This window comes from Aspergillus affinis (genome assembly GCF_023601865.1).
Source record: "Aspergillus affinis strain CMG 70 chromosome Unknown NODE_32_length_299506_cov_85_929706, whole genome shotgun sequence".
NCBI lineage: Eukaryota > Fungi > Ascomycota > Eurotiomycetes > Eurotiales > Aspergillaceae > Aspergillus > Aspergillus affinis.
The window spans coordinates 1-22648 of NW_026515813.1; the positions used below are offsets into that span (position 1 = coordinate 1).

The 22648-nt window shown below is 50.5% G+C and overlaps 8 protein-coding genes across 8 annotated transcripts; 2 read left to right on the top strand and 6 right to left on the bottom strand.

Annotated features, from left to right (window-relative positions):
• On the bottom strand, window positions 1-6368 carry KD926_006241 (uncharacterized protein; the record flags this gene model as incomplete). Its single annotated transcript, XM_053099216.1, has 5 exons — window positions 1-3637; window positions 5308-5490; window positions 5557-5711; window positions 5778-6038; window positions 6109-6368. Coding segments are annotated over 5 exons (4496 nt in total), but the record flags the coding sequence as incomplete, so codon positions are not given.
• Window positions 6369-7683: 1315 nt separating this feature from the next.
• Window positions 7684-8417, bottom strand: KD926_006242 (uncharacterized protein; the record flags this gene model as incomplete). Its single annotated transcript, XM_053099217.1, has 3 exons — window positions 7684-7959; window positions 8015-8332; window positions 8388-8417. The coding sequence occupies 3 exons, from the start codon at window positions 8415-8417 to the stop codon at window positions 7684-7686; spliced, it is 624 nt and encodes a 207-aa protein (XP_052956886.1).
• Window positions 8418-9959: 1542 nt separating this feature from the next.
• On the bottom strand, window positions 9960-10706 carry KD926_006243 (uncharacterized protein; the record flags this gene model as incomplete). Its single annotated transcript, XM_053099218.1, has 1 exon — window positions 9960-10706. The coding sequence occupies one exon, from the start codon at window positions 10704-10706 to the stop codon at window positions 9960-9962; it is 747 nt and encodes a 248-aa protein (XP_052956887.1).
• An 800-nt stretch (window positions 10707-11506) lies between these two features.
• On the top strand, window positions 11507-12448 carry KD926_006244 (emp24/gp25L/p24 family protein; the record flags this gene model as incomplete). The annotated part of the gene is made up of 4 exons (XM_053099219.1): window positions 11507-11704; window positions 11862-12069; window positions 12182-12369; window positions 12431-12448. The coding sequence occupies 4 exons, from the start codon at window positions 11507-11509 to the stop codon at window positions 12446-12448; spliced, it is 612 nt and encodes a 203-aa protein (XP_052956888.1).
• A 2302-nt stretch (window positions 12449-14750) lies between these two features.
• On the bottom strand, window positions 14751-15646 carry KD926_006245 (DUF3237 domain-containing protein; the record flags this gene model as incomplete). The annotated part of the gene is made up of 8 exons (XM_053099220.1): window positions 14751-14873; window positions 14930-14949; window positions 15004-15106; window positions 15155-15170; window positions 15237-15376; window positions 15438-15472; window positions 15522-15549; window positions 15605-15646. 8 exons carry the CDS (start codon window positions 15644-15646, stop codon window positions 14751-14753), a joined length of 507 nt encoding a protein of 168 aa, XP_052956889.1.
• A 1210-nt stretch (window positions 15647-16856) lies between these two features.
• KD926_006246 (M20 family metallopeptidase) lies at window positions 16857-18127 on the top strand (the record flags this gene model as incomplete). Its single annotated transcript, XM_053099221.1, has 3 exons — window positions 16857-17716; window positions 17764-17891; window positions 17946-18127. 3 exons carry the CDS (start codon window positions 16857-16859, stop codon window positions 18125-18127), a joined length of 1170 nt encoding a protein of 389 aa, XP_052956890.1.
• Window positions 18128-18478: 351 nt separating this feature from the next.
• On the bottom strand, window positions 18479-18901 carry KD926_006247 (uncharacterized protein; the record flags this gene model as incomplete). The annotated part of the gene is made up of 1 exon (XM_053099222.1): window positions 18479-18901. One exon carries the CDS (start codon window positions 18899-18901, stop codon window positions 18479-18481), a length of 423 nt encoding a protein of 140 aa, XP_052956891.1.
• Window positions 18902-19624: 723 nt separating this feature from the next.
• On the bottom strand, window positions 19625-21621 carry KD926_006248 (acyl-CoA oxidase; the record flags this gene model as incomplete). The annotated part of the gene is made up of 6 exons (XM_053099223.1): window positions 19625-20193; window positions 20243-20297; window positions 20369-20888; window positions 20938-21069; window positions 21137-21501; window positions 21550-21621. The coding sequence occupies 6 exons, from the start codon at window positions 21619-21621 to the stop codon at window positions 19625-19627; spliced, it is 1713 nt and encodes a 570-aa protein (XP_052956892.1).
• Window positions 21622-22648: the final 1027 nt, after the last annotated feature.

Sequence of the window (22648 nt, forward strand, 5' to 3'; positions counted from 1 at the left end):
GGCTGTTCTGGCTGTTCTGGCTGTTCTGGCTGTTCTGGCTGTTCTGGCTGTTCTGGCTGTTCTGGCTGTTCTGGCTGTTCTGGCTGCTCTGGCTGTTCCGGCTCAGGTGACGGGGTCTTACGCTTAGGCGAAGCCGGAGGGCTTGGGACAGCGTGACGAGAAGCCGCAAGGTCATTCTTCTTGGGCGGCTCCTCCGTTGCAGGTTTCGGCTGATCAATCGTGAAGGGTATAAATTCAGCCACTGAAGGCTTGAAGGTGAATGTCTTCTTCGATCCGAACAGCGCGGTCCTCCAGTCCTTCTTCGGGGGCGGTCCCTTGGGAGCCTCCTGCTGTTGTGGTGGTGGTGCAGGGGCAGCTGCGGCGTCAGGTTCCTGCTTAGTTGATGTTGCCGTGTCGGGTTCCCGTTTCGGTGGCTCCGGCGCGGCAGTTGCTGCCTCTTCCTTGGTACCAGAAGGAGCCCAAGTGGAAGCCTCACTGACGGGAGTGTCCTTGCGCTCCTCAGGCTTGCCAAGCTGAGCCGACAGAGGCAATGTGCCCGTGGGAGCTGCGTTCTCTTTGCCCTCGGCCGCCACATGAGGGCCGTGAGGAATCTGAGATCGCTGGGCATTGGACTCCGTTAGAGCATGACCCGGGCTGAATGGAGCCTCCTCATCAGAAGGCGCATCACCGCGACGGGCACGTTTATGGCGGTCTGAAGCCTTTCCGCTCGGGGCCTTCTCATCCCTGTCTCTTTTCTCGGGCGTACTATCATCAGGGCGGATAATGGGAATTGCCTTCGACGACTTCTTGCCAGATTTTGCAGCCTGTGAAACATCATGTTCGTCGAAGATCTTGGTTCTATTGGCGGCCGGTGGCTGCTCGGAACCGGCAGAATAGACGCTAGCGGCTGGGTTGAAGACAGGTGCCGCAACATTGAAGGAGGGTGATCCGAAATTGAATTCACCGGATCCATGGTTAGCTATACGATGCGAGCCACTTGCGGAAAAGGGAGCTGGGGGCGCATCGAACGAGTTGACTGAAGGCTTGAATCCCGGTCCTGAGCCGAAAGTGAACATATCCTGACCGGCATTGGGAAACTGGAAAGAGTTACTCTGGAAGGGGAAATGTTGTGTGGCCGTCGAAGCGTTCGGATCGAATTCCTTGGCGTCTACATTCAAAGTAGAGGATGACAGCTTCGAGCGGTGACCGGGATACGAGCCACCGCTGGGTTTGGCCGAGTGCCAGGGAATGTGATGCCCCAGTGGTCCATGTCTGCGAGGTGTTCCAGAGAGACTCGGATTCGTATCGATATCGGATCCCTCTTGGACATTGTTGCCGGAATACTCTCCACCGTAGAATTGATGCACATGCTGAGGGAGATGCTGGAGATCACGGTTATCGTTCTCTGGCAGGGCCCATTGAGGGTGCATCAATCCCGGGGCGACGAAGTTGTGAGCCGGCTCGTGGTCACCCTCCTCCAATTGCCTCTCAATTGACTCCTCCAAATGATAGTCGGACTGGGCGATCTGATCAAGTCCCTTCTGGAGCGTTTCGCTCAGGTTGTGACCACGGCTATGGCCGCGAGGCGTAGGCTGAGCGATCTCCACTGTCGAGGCGTGGAAGTTGTCCAAATTTTCTGTAGGAGTGTGAACAGGACGCAGAAGGTGGCCTTCCATGGCATTATTGTCTTGTTGAAACTGATGATCCATGTGTGGTTCGTGGAATGCGCTGTTTTGCAGCTCCGGCTGTTCGTTCAATCCTGGGTGGAAAGCCCCCGGGCCATTCATCGGTGATACAGGTGACAAAATAGACGTAAGGTCCGGGAGAGTGCCCGGAAGACCAGGGTTATTCGGATGACGGGCGTTGAAGAAGCCCTGAGGGGTAAGTGAGCCCTGTGCAGGAGGCGTATTATGGAACGGAACATGATATCCAGGCAAGAGATTTTGGTCGACGCCCAAGAATGGTGTTTGAACGCCGAAATGCGATACGGGGGATGCCAAGCTACCAATGCCATTGCTGTTGTTTGCGGACTGGTTGAAGTGAGGAGAGAACGGGTTCGGTCCGGACAATGGGTTGCTGGCTGCTGATGCCGTCGGTATCGGTGGTGACGGGCCCATCCCGGGGAATGGAGCCATCTGGCTCATGGCCGGCGATACAGATGGCTGCATTTCCTCCTCGCCGAGAGAGACTCCCAGCGCTCGCAGCTTCTCCTCCTGAAGGGCCCGAACGTACGAGTCCCAGACATCCCTGTTCGGAAAGTTGACGGTATAACTCCCCGTCTTCAATTCTTCTACATCTTCCGGCGCGTCTGGGAAAGACGGACGACTTAGTCCGCCTAATTCGGTGACCTCTGAGCTGTCTTCTGGTGCACCGACATCAAACCCGCGGACGCTGTAACCCTTCTCTTCGAAGTTTTTTAGCCTCTGTTCAACGTCCTCCGTACTTAATAAGCGATAGCCGGATTCTTCGGTGCCTCGTTTGTCTCCCGGTGGAAGTCCAATGATACAAGCCTTGCCGCGCCAAATAATCTTCTTTCTCACTCTCGGCACGGGTGTTGAGGTATTCCTGCTTGTCGACACTTTATTCTGTGCAACTTTCGGTTCGGAGCCTTCTGCAGGCGTGGCTGCAGCGTTGTCTTCTTTTCCGGCATCGGTAGGAGGCGGGGGGAGTGGCTTTTCGCTCGGAGACGGTACCTGGGTGGGCTCCGGTTGGGATGTCGGGGGCTGACCCTCCTTTGTGTCGGCCATGGTGATGGGGTTGGGATCCTTGTCGTAGGCGAAGCCCCAAAAGTCTTCTTGCCGTAGTGTATCGGCTCTCCGGTGAAGGTAATCCTTCGTGCGTTGACGCCCGAGACTGTTTTCCCCGTGGGTCGCAATCGTCCTCCTCTTGACAAAGTCGGCGAGCGTCGGGGTCTTTAAGACGTCTTCGTCACGGGTGTCCTGTTCTAGAGCAAGCCAATCGTCGGACGGGTCGTCTGCGAAATTATTCTGGGCCGTGAAGAACGAGGGAGCCTCGCTACCCGAGTCGTCGCTGAGCCAGTTACTGCGTTCGGTCCTGGGCTGACCCGAGAGATATTGGTTGATCCAATCCTGAGTGAAGTCTTTGATGGACTTTCCTCCTTTCCTGCCTAACAGATCACGCCGCGGCGAGCGATTGAGTGTCGTATCACCACCGTGCAATTGCGTGGTCGAGCTCTCCGGGGCTGAGGGTCTCAGAAATTCGGTATGGTTTGCTTCGGAGCCGTGGTAGAAACCACTGCGCATGGAGGCCCGGGAACTGATGCCCGAACCACGATCGATGCCAGCGGATTGACTCAATGACCACGAAAGCCTCCGAGGGCTGGGTGCAGCATACGGTGAGCCCCAGGCGGTGGTGTAGTAGATGCTGCTCTCCGCTCTTTTATTCTCCGGGGACGAAGTCGACGAATCCCACGCGCCTTGATATTTCGACACAGTCCGGATGGAATTCGGCGGATGGGAAGAGGTGACGCTCCGGGTCCGGTAGGAACCAGCGGCCGAACGATTCGACGCTCCGGGGGATGTGGACGATGAGATCAACGGAGCAGCCAAGTATGAATCGTCACGTAGGCGGGATGGGTCTCTGGAATGCGGCGGCGGAGAATGCGCCGAATTGGCGGAGGGTACGGACGGACCTAGATCTAAAGACACTTGAGAATTTAGTCCAAGCTCGGATTGCCGGCTTTTAGGGGAGACCGGTAATATGAATCCAATTGTCTAGAATAAAAAACAATATTGCTCTGGAAATGGGATGGGGAGATTGGGAAGATTGATGCCGTCGGGGAAGTTAAAGAACCAAAGAGACACACACCTTCCGTCTCGACTGCTGCAGCAAGCACTTGCTTGCTGCTCTCCTTATCGTCCAGAATGTTGAAGCATGGAAATCAAAACCGCAGATATGGAATCCACCTCGCAAATTCAGCCTCTGATCGGCACACGAAAGAGGATGCAGGGAAACCGAAAAGAAGGGGGAGGGGAGGAAGGAGAGGGCGGTGTCTCGACTCGGATTGTTCAGGAAGAAAAAAAAAAGATAGCGGAAATTTAGTGTTCCTCAGGGGAGAGGGGTGCTAAAGAAAAAGAAAAAAAAAAGAACCCCAATCAGATTTCAGAAAATACAAACAAAAAATCCAGAAGCAGTGACGACAGGAAGGAAACGAACAACAGATCAGAGATACCTAGGGTATGCGGAAAACTTGGACATGGCGCATACGCGGAGGACAGCTGGATCGAGGTTGGACGATGCAGAAAGGAATCGAGACTAGGTGTAGGGGGAAAGGGAAAAGGGAAAGGGTAAACGGGGAAAAAAAAAAAGAAGAATTGAAAATTGTCTAATTAGTCTTAGATCGTGGCACGATCTGCCAGCAACAAGTCCGCAAGTGAACGTACCGGAGGAAAGGTCGAAAAGGCGTTGGGGAGGGAAAGTCAAATGCTGGCAATTCTGATTGGCATCAACCAGTACCTCCGGAGTATGGACTACCTTGGACTACTTCGTCCTCACTACGACTTAGCACTACTAGGCCCTACTAGTCCCACGGCCTATGAGGTACTCGGTACCTCGGAGCTACGGGCCTCGACTTGTGCTAACGCCAACTCAGCGCGAGACTAGGATGGGTGATTGTTGACCGCCATCTACATTCTACAGTCCCTCATCTGGGCCTGAAATAAACACGGTGGGAAATAGATGAGAGAACAGACCTGGAAGTTATTAGGTTAATAACTTAATTAATTCAAGCTAATCTCCTCGAGACGGGCAGACCACAGATGACTCTATGGTGGATACCTGACGACCCCTGAAAGTGATGCTTCCCGCGGGCGTAAACAATCCAACATCCAAACGCGCCTCGCTCTGGTTCGTGTCTCCATTTCAGGGGTAAAATGACGCTACGAACCACGGTTCTCCGACGATCCCGTGACTCTGCTTAGGTCAGCCGACACGCTTCCGCTGGCCGTTGGACGGACGGAAGCAACTCTATCATGCCGAAACTCTGCAGATGGCAAACGCTATTTCTCTAGTCCGATGGAACGTGTCTCTTCGTGAATGCAGAACTTTTCGATTATTTTTAGCTGTTCCATATACAATAACGTGATCAACATATGTTTCGTACAAACTCCGCAGTCATCAGTAATATTTATTGCCCCGGGAGCATGATATAATACACAAGAAGTTATTCATCGGAAGAGATCCCTCGAGGATCTGACCAAGCTCGCCATGCAGAAGTTTTCAAATGATAAAAGGACAAAGGAAGGAAACCCCGCCGTTAGTTAGGGCACGAATAATCGAACTTGGGCTTGCGGTCCGAAGTGAACAGACCCCAGTGAGTCTCGTCCTTCTCCTCGCCGTTGTCACCCTTGCTGACCGGCTTCCAGGGCTCATCGAACGCCTCGAAGTAGAAGACATCGACGCCCCAGGTGAGGATACCGCAGACGGCATCCTTCCAGTACCTCGCGGCATACTCGGTCTTGGCGATGGCGGCCTCGTAATCAGTTCCGCCATCTGTGAGAGTCCGTTAGTTCACTTTGTTCTGAATAGTCGACGGATGTCAGTGTTCAGGTCACGTACCGGTAGGCCAGCCAGTTTCGCCGTTGCCGAAACGGATCTTTCTGCCAGCAGCACGGCTCTCGACCCGCTTCTTGGCCTGGGTCATGTCGTCGAAGTAGGTGTTGGTGGCATTGCCGATTTTCTGGCCCTGCCAGTAGGCGAAGCCATTGGCCAAGCTAATCGCTTGTCAGCTTTGGTGCACGGCGAACAATGCAATAGGCGATACCTGAAGGAGAACTTACAAGTAATTGATCTTGGGGCTGGAGATGATATCATCGTAAGTGCCGTCGGCGAACTTGTTCCAGCTGTCCACCGTGCCGACAGTCACCTTGGGGAACTCATCCACCACCTGGATAATTCTTTCCTTGAGCTTGGCAGCGGGGAGGTCTCCGCGATACAGGACCTCGGAACCGACGGTGATACCCTGGACGACGTCCTCGTTGCCGTGGACGAACTGCTTCAGGACGTTGAAATCCTTGTTGAAGGACTCGTCGTAGTCGGGCCTTGGTAAAGAGAGTATTAGCCTATTACCCATTGAACGACCAAATGTAATGCACCGGATGGGTAACTTACCACACTCCCAGCACCACCTGGAATTTCTTGCTCTTGGCAGCAGGAATGATGTTCTTCGCGGTGTCGCAGTCGCTGGCGGAGTAGGTGCGGACCAGGGTGGTCACCTTCTTGAGGGCGTCGAAGTCGGCCTCGTAGTCGCTGGTCGTTTTACATTGGCCGTTGACGTTTTTGTTGCCCAGGGCGAGTCCCAATTTGCCTCGGTCGGCGGCAACGGCGGGGATGGCCGCCAACATGGCGGGAAGCAAAGCAGCGATACGCATTGTGAAATTCTTCAATGGAAGATACAGGTATTAGGCCGGAAGGGCAATAGTAGTGGTAGAGAGTGACAGTAGTATTTTAAGACAAGAGGAAACGAAGGAAACCGCCTCGAGTCCTTTCAACACGGAAGGTAGAGAGAAGGAAGAGAAAGATAGGGACCGAACCAAGATAAGATCGGTAAAGAAAGGGGAGGAAGAAGGGATTCCTGAACGGGAAAAAGAGCGTCGCTGCAGAGATCAGCCGAAAGGGAAGAGGAAAGGAAGGGATTGACGGGAGCAATATATAAGAATAGAAGCCCGTACGTCAGGGAAAAGAGGGTGTGGAGAAGGAATTTGGGGAGGACCATGCAGAAATCGCCTCCTGAGGCGTCGATGGCCGATGCTTACTACTCCCAGCCAACATGAACAACGGTTCGTCGGATTGTGGAGGGGGACGAACGCCCCTTCGTCCAATCCAGACCCTTACGGACCCACCCGGGCGTCGACCTTACTGCAAAGGCGCAACTTCGCCCGATGATCCCTATTAACCGCCACGACCCTCACTGTGCGCTCTTGGGGCTTGCGTGCCCTATATCCAGGGTCCCGGAGTCTGGACTCTACGGACTCTCCGGAGTATATGCGTTCCACCACCCCCTTACGTGAAATGCTTGGGGCAGAAGTGTATCAGATTGGACGAGTTGACCGTCCACATTTGTGTAACCTGAGTAACGGCCATCCCCATCTTTTTGGTCGACTACCCCATGCTTCCGGTGATGTTTATTGCTGTCTACTAGTCGTGGCATTCCATACTGGCCCAGACCCCCTGAAACAGTGCAATTGTTCGGGGCGAGACGCTTCAATTCCAGACTCTCTTCTTCGGAACCCTTGGTGCGGAACCCTTAGCCTATCTCCCTTCCGTATCGTTTCACCCAAAATTCTTCGAAATCCTTGAGGGTTAAAGATTCGACTACATACTCGGTCCAGAAGATAGGGACCATGGACAAGGCTAATCGATAAAACTTTCTACTCGCCGAGACCAAAGTCAATGATGTCACATAGAAGACAGTGAACACGAACACTATGCTGTACGAACCTTGGGCGAAACCCTGCGGTCCGAGTCCAAAGGCGAATGAGATGGGAAGGAAAAAAAAGAAAGGAAGTCGACCACGCAACTACACCCACAATATCCGCCTCCGACGGACTTCTCCAAGCCGATCAATCCCGCATCCACATTCACGGTCATGTTCTAGTCCTCCCGATCCAAATACTCGGCGCGAGATGCCGAGAACATTCCATCTGTCTTCTCCTCGATCTACTCCATTCGCCCGTTCTGGCCAGCTTAGTTATCGACAATCCATTTGGCCTGCTCCGGGGTAAGGCTATGGCCGGTCTTGTCATTGAAGCGGGTGCTAATGGATAGCCAGCGGTCCCTTTCCCACTTCGCTGCGATCCGATGGAGTAGAAGCACTTCTTTCAGGGTAAAGTCGCTTTCGATGTAGCTCACTTTCTTGAGTTTCGGGTGTCGGGGCAAATAATCGCCATCGTCGTCCTCGTCATCGTAGTTTTCGTCAACCTTCAAATGACCGGTCAGCGTGAAAAGTTTAATACCTGCCCACTGCAAGACCAGGATAGAAGGTATTTTTCAGGTTGCCAATACCCACCTCTCTTACAGTAGTCAATGGATCAGCGAAAGACACCCGACGTCGGGATTTGTCCACAATCCGTTTTCCATCCTCTTCGTCTTCTTCCTCCACCCAAGCATTTCCATCCTCTGGTTGGTCTCCCCAGTCAACAGCCTCGACATCCATGGGTCTGCGATCTCGAAGATGATACGATCGTCTTTTGAGCTGCGCGACCGGTCTGTTCCCCATTGCAACGGAGACATATTTCCACGGGATATGACAGCTCTTGAGTTCCTGGAGGAGTCGGTCCTCTTCGCGCGTCCATGTTCGATCCATCGCAATGTCCGGTACGGCCGATTTGCCACGCTAGATGGGTGTAGTGTAGTCAGTATAGAGCCGTCGGAGCCGGGCAAGCCGTTACCATCCGGAAGCCATCAGCCATCAGCCACATATGCCAGGGCTGGTTAGAAAAGAAAATCATAATATGAAGAAACTTTCCTGACCTTTCTTGAGGATGGTAGTGGGTCTTCGGTGATTGGCTCGCTGCCATTCAGTAGGGATAAGAAGCGTACGCGGTAGCGTTTGCCGTTGACTACAAAGATAGGCATGGCTGCTTCAGCGCTGCCTATCTCTGAACGGGCTGGGAGAATTTAGGTAGTGGTCGCACTTCTCGAGCTATTTGCTGCCTAGGAGACTTTTTAGGAGAGGACAAAGGGTTGCACGGGGAAGTGAAGAGGAAAGAGCTCCCCAATACAACCAGCACATGACGGTCTCTGTTGATACGGAATTTTGGTTGCAGAGTCAGGAATGAAGTACCTAAGATTACGGTTTGTGTATGGTCGTAAGGTCATATAAATTTCTCAACGCGTGCACCCAACTGTTTGCCTTGTCTGTAGTTAATAGACAGGCATTGCCTTTGCTGCACATGCAGACTACGTAGACCCTTGTTCGCCCAAGGATCGGGTGCCCTTGTTTATCCGCATAAGCATTGGATGCAGTGATAGTTCATCTATAAGCAAAATAATTTCATCCAAAAAATTGATTCTTTTGAATGAGTGCTGTGTAGACAGAAGGGGATCTACGGAGCAGAAGGGGTGGAGGGTCCTGACACCTCAGGCATCCAGTGTACCCGCCAAGAAATAATCATGTGACTGAAACTCTAAAAAACTACAGATTTTTTTTTAAGAGTTTTTGGGTGTGGTTTTTTGAAAGATAACAGAAATTGTTTGGGCTCTGACGCCTGTCAGCCTCTGTTACCATCAAATTAGCCACAGATTATGTAAGAATTACGCCTAATAGAAACAAAACTGTGGACTATCCGAATCTCTGGTTAAATTTGAAATATCGCCTTTTTTGCGACTGTAGGAGTCGGTTTTGCTGCCGGAGTTTGCTTGGACTGTCATTTCTTGAGATCGCGGTTTTGGCAGTCCCTCAGGCCCTGAGCGGTCAATCTAGCGTTGGCGGTCAGATTCGTTTTTGCCCGATTCTGCCGACTAACAACGGGACGGAATAACCATTTCTACGGAGTGCTCTACTGTAGGATTGTTGTTACTGCCTTCGTTTGACTACATCATTGGCACATAGCTTCATGTTGAAATCAAATTTCAACTGGTCCAGTGACTAGATTACCAGCGAACTATTGTGCTTTTCTACCCTGAGCATCAGGCTCGGTCAGTTGTAAAAATAACAGGGACAAAATCAACCCTGATCCATCAAAAGATACTACTACTACATGGGCCAGATGGCTTGGATATCCCATTCGCATTTGGCAGACCAAATCAATTTCTAATTGTGCGCATTACTTCCTTGTATTCTTTCTCATTTCATCCCTCTCCTCCCTCTCCTTCTTCGCTTCCTCCTTTCTTCTCTTTTTCTGCGCCCTTTCTTCTCTTCTTTTCTTCTTCTTCTCTTCTCTTTCTCTTTTTTGCTCGTTCTGGGCCTCGTGAAGCCTTCTATTCGCAAGCGCAATCGTTTCGTCTCGTTTTTCTTGGGTCTAGTCCCGGGCATTGCGATATGCTGTTGCCCCTTCCCGAAAGCTTTCAAGGCTTTCCATGAGCAAAAATGACTTCAAAGGTACCATGAAGCACGTCGGTCGCTTTACCTGGTCCGTAGGCCCCTTCAGGTGATGAGCAAACAAACTGAGCACGCCATCAATATAAGCGGCGGTGATGGTATACACACGATTATCGTAGACAGTTTCACAATGAGACTTGCCAGGTTGATACGATCGGAGCGCCTGGATTCCCCGCGCCCCAAGCGCACCATAAAAACATGCCTGTCGCTTGGCCACATTGGGATCTCCGGGATCGCCCTGTGCCTCCATGAAGAAGTTGGGCGGTACTGGAAGACCATCCTTTGGGGATGGGATGATCAAGTTCTTGAGATCCTTGCGGATCTTCTGATCTAAGCGCCCTCGGCGTGCGCCGTTGTAGATATCGGGCTTTGTCTGGGTCGAAGTATCCTCTGTTGGGAGCGCAAGGTTATTGAATAGAGTGCCCCCGCCAGCATCCTGGGGGTTGTAACCCTCGATGAAAGGGATCGCCGAAGCTGAAAGTTCCCATCTCTTGAACGCAGTGCAATATGCCGTTTCAACCTTTTTGAAATCTTCTGCAGAAAAGCCGGACAGCGATAGGTCTGGGCGAGGAGTTGCTAATCTTCGGATCTCTGCTAGATTCTCGGGCTCGTTCTCCTCCTCCGTTTTCCCGTACCAGTAACAAGATGGTAAAACTTGTACCAACATCGGAAGACTCTAGTCGCTTCCTCCTGTGAATCCGCGCCATCGGTCCGTGCTCGAAATAGGCCTTGATGGGTTGTGGTACTGAATACCTAGTCAGCCTTGGATTTTAGTTTCGCATGCGCGCATGTCCCATACACCTCTGAAATAAAATAGGTCCAGCTCTCCTTGTCGTGAAGATCTCTTGAGAGCTCTCGGGTGGTTTCTAAGCTGTTGGAGAAGTTCAGTAACCGACAGGGTCTATAGTCTCGCTGTGGATTCTGCCAAGATGATATGTGACTTTGTGGACGAGCGAGTAGAGAGTCGAGGCTTATACTGAAAGATCGTCTGATGAGAGATAGAATAGTTGGCTGTTATATGGTCAAATTTGAAGGTTAATATGGGGGACATGATGGAAAATTCCACATGGAAACTTCCACAAACGAATCACCAACGGGCACATAATTAGCGATAACAAAGGAAAGTTCCCTTCGTAACTATTCATACAGAATGTAGGCTCCTGAAGGGAGTTTCCCAAGGAACAAAGTGATCAGTCTTGCTTATTGGAACATGGGAACCAGCGACTGAAGCAGTGCTTCATAGATACTTGAAGCAAATGGGTGCCTGGCAAGTCACTTGGACACCTGAGGCCAACAGCCCGTACGTTGGTCCAAGCGCCCAACCGACCGGAGAAAGAAGACCACCTTGCGCGTTATCCAACCCGTCAGGCCAAACTCACCACCGCCGCCCGTCCACTTCTTTCTCCTTTGCGTCCGGTCGAGCATTTGAGAAGAAAAATAAATATAATATAGTCGTTCCCCCCCACCATGCGATTCTCCGCCACCACGCTCCTCATCACGGCGCTGGGATGGATCACCGCCGTGACCGCCCACAACATCCAGCTCAAGGCTCACTCGCGAGAATGTTTCCACGAATCGCTGCACAAGGATGATCGCATGACGGTGACCTTCCAGGTCGGGGATCGGGAATTCGGCGGAAGTGGCAACTTGGAGATTGATTTCTGGGTATGGATTGCAGTTGATGTTTTCGGGGGTCGGAGTTGGATTGAGTTGGGATGAACAGTACTTTTCTTCTCTATTCTCCGGCTCAATCCAATTCCAAATCCCCAGCTACGGTGAAAGATACATGACTGACGGGCTTTTTGCTTTTGCTCTGAAATAGGTCGAGGACCCCTCCAGTAACCGCCAGTACTACCGACAAGCCATTTCGTCCGAAGATTACTCGTTCGACGCCCACTCCGACGGCAAATACGTCTACTGCTTTAGCAACGAAGGCTGGACCTCCAACTCCAAGGAAGTGTCTTTCAACGTCCATGGAATCGTGTACGTCCCGGAGTCGGAAATGGAGCAGGATCCTCTGGAGACCGAAGGTAAGCAAAACCAGATACGGCTCGCCGGGGAGGTGGGGAAGGAATTTCCCCAACAGCAACCAGCGATGGCAGCAGCGATGGCAGCAGCGATAGCTAACGGATCTTTCGCCAGTTCGTCGACTTTCGGAGGCTTTGGCCCAGGTTAAGGATGAGCAGTCTTATATTGTGGTGCGAGAGCGCGTGCACCGGAACACGGCGGAGAGCACCAACGCCCGAGTCAAGTGGTGGAGTATCTTCCAGCTTGCGGTGCTGATTGGCGAGGGTGTTTTCCAGGTGTGGTGGTTGAAGAGATTCTTCGAGGTACGTGACACGGTGATTCTGTCGTTGCGATGCGAACGGATAGCTAACATGTTTCCTACAGGTCAAGCGTGTGGTCTAATGTTTGTTTACGAGCATTCTTTCATTAAATAAAAGGCGTGGGATGATGGACAGCACAGCGCACTTTGATTGCTTTGTGGATCATGGCTCAATTCTGTACTAGTTGAGGAGTTTAGATTTCTATGAGATTATGGATAACCGTCTGGATCTTGGATTCCAGGCGCTCTAAGTATGTTGGTTCTGCAGGCCGTACGGAGTAGGCAGGACTGCCATGCCAGGCACGTTAATAAGCCCGCTTAGACGGACCCCCCAAATTAAGCTTAAACCCTCCAGACCCCGCAACCCCATCGACTTTGTTCCATCCAGACTTCATCATGACGACAGTCCAATACAATTGATAATATCGTAATCAGCGCTGCATTCATTCTCTTGCATAGATAACAATGGTACTTCAAGACGCCTGGAACGACGTTTCCCAGATGAATCATCCTCCGAATGCGTCGTTCGGCATCGACGCCAGCGATCCGCTCTTCTACGTTTGTTGGCGACGACAGTCCTGTGGATGGTGTTTACAGGGTGACGTGGCGTGCAGTTGGTGCGCGGTGGTAAATATTCTTTTCTTTCTTTCCTCCATTCCCCTTTTTCAATTGTCTCTACCTTATCCTCATATCACAATGTTTTTGTTTATTTGTTTTTGCGACGCGACTGTATTTCAATACTCCTTCTACCCCATCCTCATACTACCTACTTATATCCATCCCCCAACATCAAAAAACCAAAACGTTAAGACGCTAAGATACACCACGCAGACATCAACCTGTGTCCCCAACCTAGCGCACCTCCCCATCCTCGCCCCCCTCAGTTCCTCACAGATCTGTCCCCTCGGATCAAAAGAGCGCTGGGAGCTACGCGCCCTCCCATTCGGATGCAACGTCAGCACCATCACGTTCCTGACGGCCGTGGGGTCCGTGCTGAGTACGTTGGTCGCCATTGCGCTGGGTATTGGCGCGGTTTGGGCACTTCGGAGGGCGTCTGGATGGTGGGGACGGAGTAAGTTAAGATTAAACAGAGGGATGGTTTGGGGGATGTGGAGAGGGAGGAGAGAGGTGGGTGATTCGGAGGAGGCTGGGGATGCGGAACGGAGGCCGCTGTTGGGGAGGGAGAGGGAGGAAGAGGGATTTACTTGACGATAGGTGTGGGAGGGAGTTGGGTTACGTTCTGGGCGACGGTTGATAGGGGAGGGTTTGTTTGTTTGTAGGTGTTTATTTCATTTGATGGTATAAGAGAAGTGGGTGGGGATACCTAAGGGATATAATAGTTCATTCATCATTGATCCATTCTCTTCATAACACAAAAGATGCAGCCATGGTTATTAACCCAGTAAATAGTAGATGAATCCGAGATATTGTCTTTCGGCAGGTAATACTCTGGGGAGAGTCCTCCATGAAACTAGATATCTGGTTGATTCTGCCAGTAGTCATTCATATGCTTGTCTCAAAGATTAAGCCCTCCTTGGTGAATTACAATATCCTAACGAATCACCTGGCCTTGCCGACGATGGTTCATTCAACCCTATCAACTTTTGATGGTAGGGTAGTAAGTAGTCTATCTATTATGATGGCAAAGGTTCACAGGGAATTATGGTTCGATTCCGCGGAGAGAGCCCGAGAAACGGCATATGGTGCCGCTGCTGTGCGAATGGAATAATGGAATAATGGCCTTGGGGAGCATCCTAACTAAAGTATGCGGGAGTGGGCATATTCTACTTGGGAATCCTACTCCGTATGGATATAGATAGATATACCTGAGAGGGACCGTCTGGCGCATTAGGCCGGCCCCAACTCATCTGTATTATATATATTACAACATAACCCTCTATCTATATCTAATAAGGTATACCAGCCAAGTAGCAGACAAAAAATGCAAAAAAAGGAAATGCCGCGGATCGCGCGGGACCTACAGATAAACTGCTTTTGGTTGCAACTTTTATAACGGTTAGTTTTTTATACAATCATTGATAATGATGATGTCACATACTTTGTCGCTACTACCTCTGAGCTACAGCTCCTATTGACTGGAGTAATTATACTTTGAAGAATCTGTAACTCTGTAGAATGATGGATGAAAGCTAGAACTGATAGACGTAGAGTTTCCACTTTTATGGCAGACCAGATTCCAGCAATAGGACTGTGAGTGAATGAGGGCGACGAGTCATCCTTCATGGACAACATTCACTGCGCAATTAGAACTACGTATCCGCGCCAGACCAAATCACATCTATGGTAATCAACAGCCGCTACTCTGTAACGAAAAGATGATCATTCATTTTTCAAGTTTCAGCCGACACAATTATCATTTAATCATTATGCGTGAACCACCTGACTGACTCGGTACTCCACCACCACCGATTTGTCCGTTTGAACGATGAAGCGGCCCTGCGCGACGAAGACGCCGTGCTCGAGCTGCTTGTAGCGGTCGTCACCAGTCTAATATGTTTGTTAGATCTCACCTGCCTCGAATATCTAACTAAGTAGCTTCTCACCTCAAAGGTAAAATGCGTGACTGATCCTCAGAGTTAACGACGCTCATCTCCGATCAAACAAGGAAGATACTCACAAGCATTACCAAATGACGTCGCTCCGCCGACCGCGATGCCGTCGAATACGGCCTGTTCGGCGGCAGTCACGGTGACGACGCCTGTGTAGTTCATGTAGATGAGCTGAACTTTGTTAGTTCCAGCCTATAGATCGGTCGAGGGAAGACATACGGCACCGTCGTGGGTCCTACATGCCAAATGCAAAGTCAGACAGTAATCGACATACACATGGGCTACCGTCACGGCTACCTACTTGAGAACACTATGCGCATTCAATCGCAAATGTTCCCCGTCCGCATCGGCATGGATGTAATCATTTCCGACACCCACGAATTCGGCATCGACGGACGGTGAGAAGCTCGATTCAGTCTTGAAGGTACCGCCAGTCATGGGCTATGCGGAATCAGCGATAGTTGGTGACGGTAGAAGTTAGGCCAAGGGGAAAGCTACTGACCACGACCTGCAACGGGTTGGATCGCGAGGCGCTGCCTACATGTAATTGGTTAGCTGCCGATAATGCAGCTGAAGAATAACTCACCGACAGCCAACGCAGCATCTATATTGACCTATATCGGCTGTCAACTCCAAACTCCAGAACCGTGGAGCCGTCAACGGACTTACCTTGATTGTGAAAGCAGGTTTGAGAGAAGGATATGCAGACATGATGGATCAGATCTCTGGATTAGGGTTTTGTTGAAAGGGCCAACTCAGTGAGATGGAATGATATGATATAATACGAAGAAGGAAGAGATTTGGAGGAGCTGGAGAAAAGCCCCGCGCTGAAAAGAGGGGAATTCCCTTTTTATGGCTCCAACCACGTGAAGGTGGCACAGTCACCGCCGAGACCGAGCACAAGTAGCCTTGCTTCTTGCTTTGGTCTTAGGGGATGTATACATTCGGGATGGAGAGAAGGGTGTGTTTTGAAGCATAACAGGTTGTTGGACATGAGCAGAACAGTTACTCGATCGGAGAGTACTAGATCCTGGTACAATAGAGCCGTGAAACAGTTGCATTGAAGTACACAATGTCTTCCCATTTGGAAGACTCAAAAGCAAGTCCCTAAATATTGTTATGACTACTCCTTATTCTGACGAGTCCCAACTGGGAATGTCCAGGGCCAAAACCTACGGTACTGTACATACAAACCTCCCGCAAAGACAAAGCCATTTCCTTCCTCGTAAATGTCTCATCAGAAAGGCAGCCAGACAATTCTCATGATCCGAAATCATAATCAGCTTCTATTCCTCTTCCCTTTATCCGACTAATATGAATAGCCAGTCAATGCTATCATCAAACCAGTTCCAGGATGATGTCTGAAGATACACTGCTCTTGTGCTGCACTGTCGTCCAAGATGTCCTCTCTCCACAACAAATCTTTGCATTTCGTGAAAAAGTCTTTTCTGATGCTTGTGATGACTAGCAGACAATGGTAAAATAAAGGTGCGCCAATAACATCGTAAAAGCGAAGAGATGGCCCGATACCTAATGGCATCACATATCAGGATCCGAACGGGGTTTCTTTATCCCATTTCTCAGTGAGACTGCTGAGATCCTTTAATTTCTCTGTCAAATCTTCCGATCCCCAAGCAAGGTGCCATACGGTAGCACCATCATATGTGACTCATTCAGACGCAATCCGAGGGCTGACAGTCCTCCGGCATCCCTGCTAGCGTTTCCGAGCTCCGACGGTCAGCATCGGACTAGATCCAACAGCCTCGCTCATCTTAGCTCGGATTCGGCATTGAATGAAAAAGCACATAGTAACGTGGGGGCTATCCCAGGCAAACCTATAAAAGCATGGAGCGAGCTAACCTACCTTGATGAACCGACTGCAAACTTTCCTTGTCAACCTATCTACCCTTCCCCTATCACAATGGCTGATCTCACATCGGTACGCAACCACATCCAAACCGTGACTGATTCCGAAGTCGAATATTTACGACAGCTCAGCCTAGGGATCCACAGCCATCCGGAGACCGCTCATGAGGAAGTCTATGCGCACGAAACCTTGACTGGCTTTCTCGAGTCCCGAGGATTCAATGTAACGAGGCAAGCGTACGGTCTCTCGACTGCGTTCGAAGCTGAAATAGGCACATCCGGCCCCATCGTCATCTTTTGCGCCGAATACGACGCGCTTCCCAACATCGGACATGCGTGCGGCCACAACCTGATCGCCACGTCCTCGACAGCAGCGTTTCTGGGCCTCGCACAGTCAGTCAAGAAATGGGGCATACCCGGTCGGGTACGCATTCTAGGCACTCCGGCGGAAGAGGCGCACGGTGGAAAAATCAAGCTCATAGATGCCGGCGCATTCAGCGACCCAGCTATCGCTGCTGCTATCATGGTGCATCCTACCTCGCAGCGCGGTATCAAAGAAGGATACCACGGCACCGCTGGATGGCAATCGATTGCGAACAGTCTTCTCCGGGTCGAGTTCCACGGCAAGGGTGCGCATGCAGGAGGGGATCCGTGGAATGGATTGAATGCCTTGGATGCAGCAGTGTCGGCATATAGCAGTCTCTCCATGTTACGACAGCACATTCAACCCGACGAACGTATCCATGGTATTATTGAGGATGGTGGGAAAGTGCCTAACATTATCCCGGACTATACGCGCATGCAATGGAGTATCCGGAGTCGAACGGCTGCTCGCACAGACAACCTACTGGCGCGAGCCAAGGCTTGCTTTGAAGCGGCCGGAGCAGCAACTGGATGTAGTGTCAGCTATGCTATGTGGGTTTACCGTATCTTTATGAGTACCATCGCTAACATGAGACTAGTGAACCAATGTACAAGGATGTCGTCGTCAATGACGCATTCTGTCAGATATACACAGAGGAGATGGCAGAACTCGGACGGAACGTGCAGTTGAAGTCGGACACTGCTGCTACTGTCTCGACTGACATGGGTAAGCTCACCTCGTGCTCTTAATCACATGTGGCATGTACACTAATATCTGCAGGAAATGTCTCCTACGTGGTCCCCAGTTTCCACGGTGTCTTTCGCATCTCTACACCGGACGGCGCCCCGCCTCATCATGCTGCATTCGCCAAAGCAGCAGGGTCGGAAGAGGCGCTCAGCGAGGCAATTGTATGCGGACAAGCAATGGCCATGCTTGGATGGAGGATATTGACCAGGCCGTAAGGGAGTGTGTACATATTTTGAAAGCCTCTTCAATTTTATACTGTCTAGGGCTAAAGGTCTTTTACGGACGGGAATATGTACTAAAAAAATGAGTGTATTCAATAGGCTAGATTTCGGTGACATGAAGCAACTTTCAGACTATCCAGCTATGTGCATGAAATACCAGCAGAAATAGCCCTATAATTGCAAACGATTGACATTGACACCATGCACCCCGGCCTGCTATCCATCCCCATTCAAAATCCCCGATTCAGGCCTCTTCAGCTTCCATCCAGCTCAAACCACCTTCACCCTCCATATCCCTACCATCCCCATTCAAACCCACAAAGAAAGCACCCCAAAGCACTCCCCTTACAAATCCTTCTTCTTCTGCGCGAACCCGACAAACAAATACGGCGCATCCTTCAACTCCAAACAATCCACCTTCACGTTCCCAGGATCATTCCCATACTTGATATCCACGAACGTACAGTCCGTACAGTCACTGTCCCTGCAGCCACCGAACTGCGGCGGATTAATGCTCTCAGGGGTCTGGGCCTGCGCGGTCAGTCCCGCATGGTAGGCGTCGGAATACGGACGGCCCATTTCAACACAGACGCTACCGTTGCTGGGCTCCCAGGAGAAATCGATGTGGTTCTCGGCGTGCTGCGTGAGAGGACAGTTGCCGATGCCTTCGGTCGTGATGGTGCCGTCGTAGCCGCGGGCGACTTCGTCGGCGGAGGCGGCCATGGCGGTGGCGAGGAGGGTGAGGAGGGTTTTGGTGAGGAAGGGCATTTTGGTTTGTTTTTTGGTGGTTTTGTTTGGAGGATGTTTTTGGTTGATTGATTGTGTTCTTGTGTTCTTGTGTTTGTTGATGATGAATTGAATTTAACGAGGCGGATGGAGGGGGTTTATATAGAATTATTGTAACTAGCTATATCGATTCCATCTATAGTGTCAAGTATCTACTAACTAACTACTATACTAGTCTAAGTAAGTCCCTGGGCAGTAAATTCAAGTGATCGCCACTCAGGGTCTCAGATATCGTGGCGATGTCCCGTCCCGTCCCCAGCGTAGAACATATCAAGTTCAACAATTGGACAGGTACCATTGTCTGTGTTGTCGGGGCCAAGGCGACAAGATTTCTTGTTTCATATTATCCAGGCAGCAAAGATTCCACTTTTTTGTAAGTCCCTAGTCTAACTACAATGCTTATCGTAGATCGTGGACAGGGTCGGGGTATGGCATGGCGAGGAGAGATGGAAACGGAGATGCGGACTGCCGATCAGCGGTCCATTCCGTTTCGGGGAGGTTTGTATTTCCTAGTTGGGGTTTAAATGGTGCTGCCTTGATGAGTAAGTGTTAGGGTTGTTGGTGGGAGTATACCGTGTCCTTGTGTCGGGTGTTTTGGCCCCAATTGATCTCATAGAACAGATTCAATTTATTATTTCACTCAATAATCGGACTTTTCGGTAACTCCAAACGGAAATCGCTATAAAGAAGGGCCAGCAGAAAATATTACAGCCTAGCTGCCTCTCTGCCGTCGAAAGTAGGCAACGACCTTTGAAACTCATCCCACCGTGACGAGGACATCATCGGTGCGGTGAGGTACGGCTCAACGGCCCCGTGGCGGTCTAGCAGCTCCTCAATTCTGGGAAAGAGCGCGTCCATGGCGTGGTCTTCCATGTCCGCCTGCACTGATCGGCTGAGCCCTAGTCGCTCGATGTACCAACCGGGGTCTGTCTGGATCATCTCGGCCTCGAAAAGAGCCAGGAGGTTGGGGTCGATGGATGCGTCGAGGGCGGCTTCGTAAGCCATGCGATGGGCGATGGCGAGGATGAGTGGGCGGCAGAGGGGAAGGATGCTGTTGTTGTATGATTCGCTGCGGTGGGCGTGGTTGCTATCGTTTCCTGATTGATCGAGACCTTGGTCTTGAGCGTTGGATGCCGCTACTAATGAATGAGAGATATATTGAATCATCTCTCTCGCTTCGTATATGAGGCCCGCCTCATGACGCGCCAACAGACAATCGGGGTATCTGGGCTCGGGCAAGGAGTATCGGCCTATGAGGAGCTCCGTGGCTAGTCCTGTTATCTTATTAGATGAGACCAGATGTCTTTTGAAGTGCAGACATACGGATTGTGAGGACGAGCATCTCTCCCTCGGCGATGCTGGTGAGACGTGTCAGTGCCTGTATTCAATTAGTGAGCTTGATGCCTAGCATCTAGCCTATAACCGATGGCCGAATATCGTAAAACATACCTCCATCTCCATGATCTGGTTATGGATGAATACTCCTCGAGCAGAACATCGCTCGCTCATGTTCGCCAAGCTCCTCTGTCCGAGCTGAATAGAGATCCCCTTGAGAACGACACCCAGTCCGTGCCTTGCGCTTGGGTGGAGCGTCTCGTCGACGAAGTTGTTTTCAATCCAGTCTGCCAAGGGTTCCAATACCGCGATATGGGTAAGCGCGTGTAAGATCGGGCGATGTTGGGTCCGAAAGTTGATAATTGCCGTACGTTCGCCATGTAATCCCTGCTGGACTGTACGGTACAGGCTAAATTTTCCAGCGATGTAGACAGCACCTTTGAGAAATGTAGAAACCCAAATACTAAGAGCTAGAGTGCCTGTCCCAATACGCTGAATTGTGGAAAGAAAATTCGTGCGCATGTTGTCTGGTTTAGCGAAATCCCCGAGCATGGCTGAGTCTGGGAGTCGGACGTGATTGAAGCTAGTGATGCTGTAGTCAAGCATTCGCCCGCCGGAGGCTGGTTGTAGAAGCCTAGGATTCTAAGAATCATCATGTTTGAGGCTTATTGACGGGTACATACTGAGACTTCACACCTGGCTTCATGTGCCCCTTTCCGGTTAAGGGGACTAAGAAGGCTCGTATGCCCAGGTCGTCGTTGTCGACTATGAGACGGGCGAGAACGACGCCAACGCGAGGAATGGTTGCAATCGGCCTGGAAGGTGGCATAAATCTTGCCTTGAGATTAGACGTGACTCCAAACAAAAAGGCTGATGTCTTACTTGGATGCGCCGGGGTGAGGCGTGTGCAAGTCAAAGCTTCCATCCGACTGTAAAGTCGCTGTGGTCTCGAGGTTTCTTGCATCACAACCATGCCCAACCTCAGTGAGCATAAAGGAGCCACTGGGAGAATTAGCAGATAGCAGGAAAATAGGATGCAGTCTTGCGCACATGACATTGAAATTGAGGATGTCGTCCATAAGAGGGTGTAGATACGGTCGATCCATGGCATACTGCGCAACAGTCCCGGCAAAGAGATTAACGTGAATCATAAGAATTGTATGAGCAGCACTATCTCTGATAGCCATGTAGTCCTTGTGGATACGCCAGAACTTGGGCGACAGGGCGATAATATCGTGAGCCGTTAACTCTGGAGGGTGTTAGAGTTGCTTGTATGTGCTGAGCAGTGGACTGACTATAATGTCTGCCAAGGGCTTGGGCCCGAAGGTAGGAGCGTTCCAGATGTTCGATCCGTGAAACTTCTTCATAATGATGTTGGAACAAAGGAGTCGATAACAGAGAGAGGGATGAAGGTGTTGGCGTGGATTCTTTTTGCTCTTGAAAAGTGGAAGCCATATTTCTGTATTGGAGGATATGTTTCTTGTTAACAGTTAATGCATCAATTAATTGCAAGAAACAAGAGGGGTATATATAGCCTGTCTGATTCGCGACAAATTAACAGAAAGAGAATCTAAACAGGGTTACAGACCGACTGATTCATGTTCATTGGAGATACATCCCCGGGCATCACCCACTGGTATAAAGCAAAGCCCGTTGACGAGCCTCAGGTCCCCATCTAGAAATCTGCCGTGCGATAGGCCAGACCTGCAGCTTCCATATTGGCATTGTCCTGCTTTGAAACTCTTGGCCCATCGAGCGATCCTGTCGTTAAATGCTATTATGAGGTGTCATTTGGTTTAAGTTCGATGAAACCGGTTGCTAAAGGTGTAATAAGCTCGCAAAAGTGCCTGTAAACTTAAATCTTCCGAGATTTGCATATGAAGCTAACCTTCCAACTTCGGCAAGGTGGCCAACACCGAAAAGAAACGTTTAGGGCATTGGAATGACATTGGGAACCAGCTAATAATAGAAAGACTTGCACAGCTTGTTGAGCATCCAAAGAAATCTTGATGATTGGATGAAAACCGCGCCAAGTCGATTACGATGCGAGAAAGGCTCTGGCGGCGGAGGTTGCAAGAAGTAGGAAGTTTCTCTGACGGCAACTTCCCAAGTACTCCCAATCACGTGGCAAGGTGACCATGGTTCATGGAGGTGCCAGCGTCCAAGCTACCTTGATAGATCTTTCGGTGTTTGAAATCAAGATGTATGTCCTATTGAATTTTCATATGTGTGCGAAGGGGCAATCAAGCATTCAAATGAATAAATCGCAAGATTCAACTCTATATCTACCGGGATAAAACAAATCTAAGACAAGTAAACTATTTACAAGGAATGTGTAACAGAGTAGACAGAAAGAAAATATACCGACAGGTAAAGTGGTCCTAAGCAAAAGGT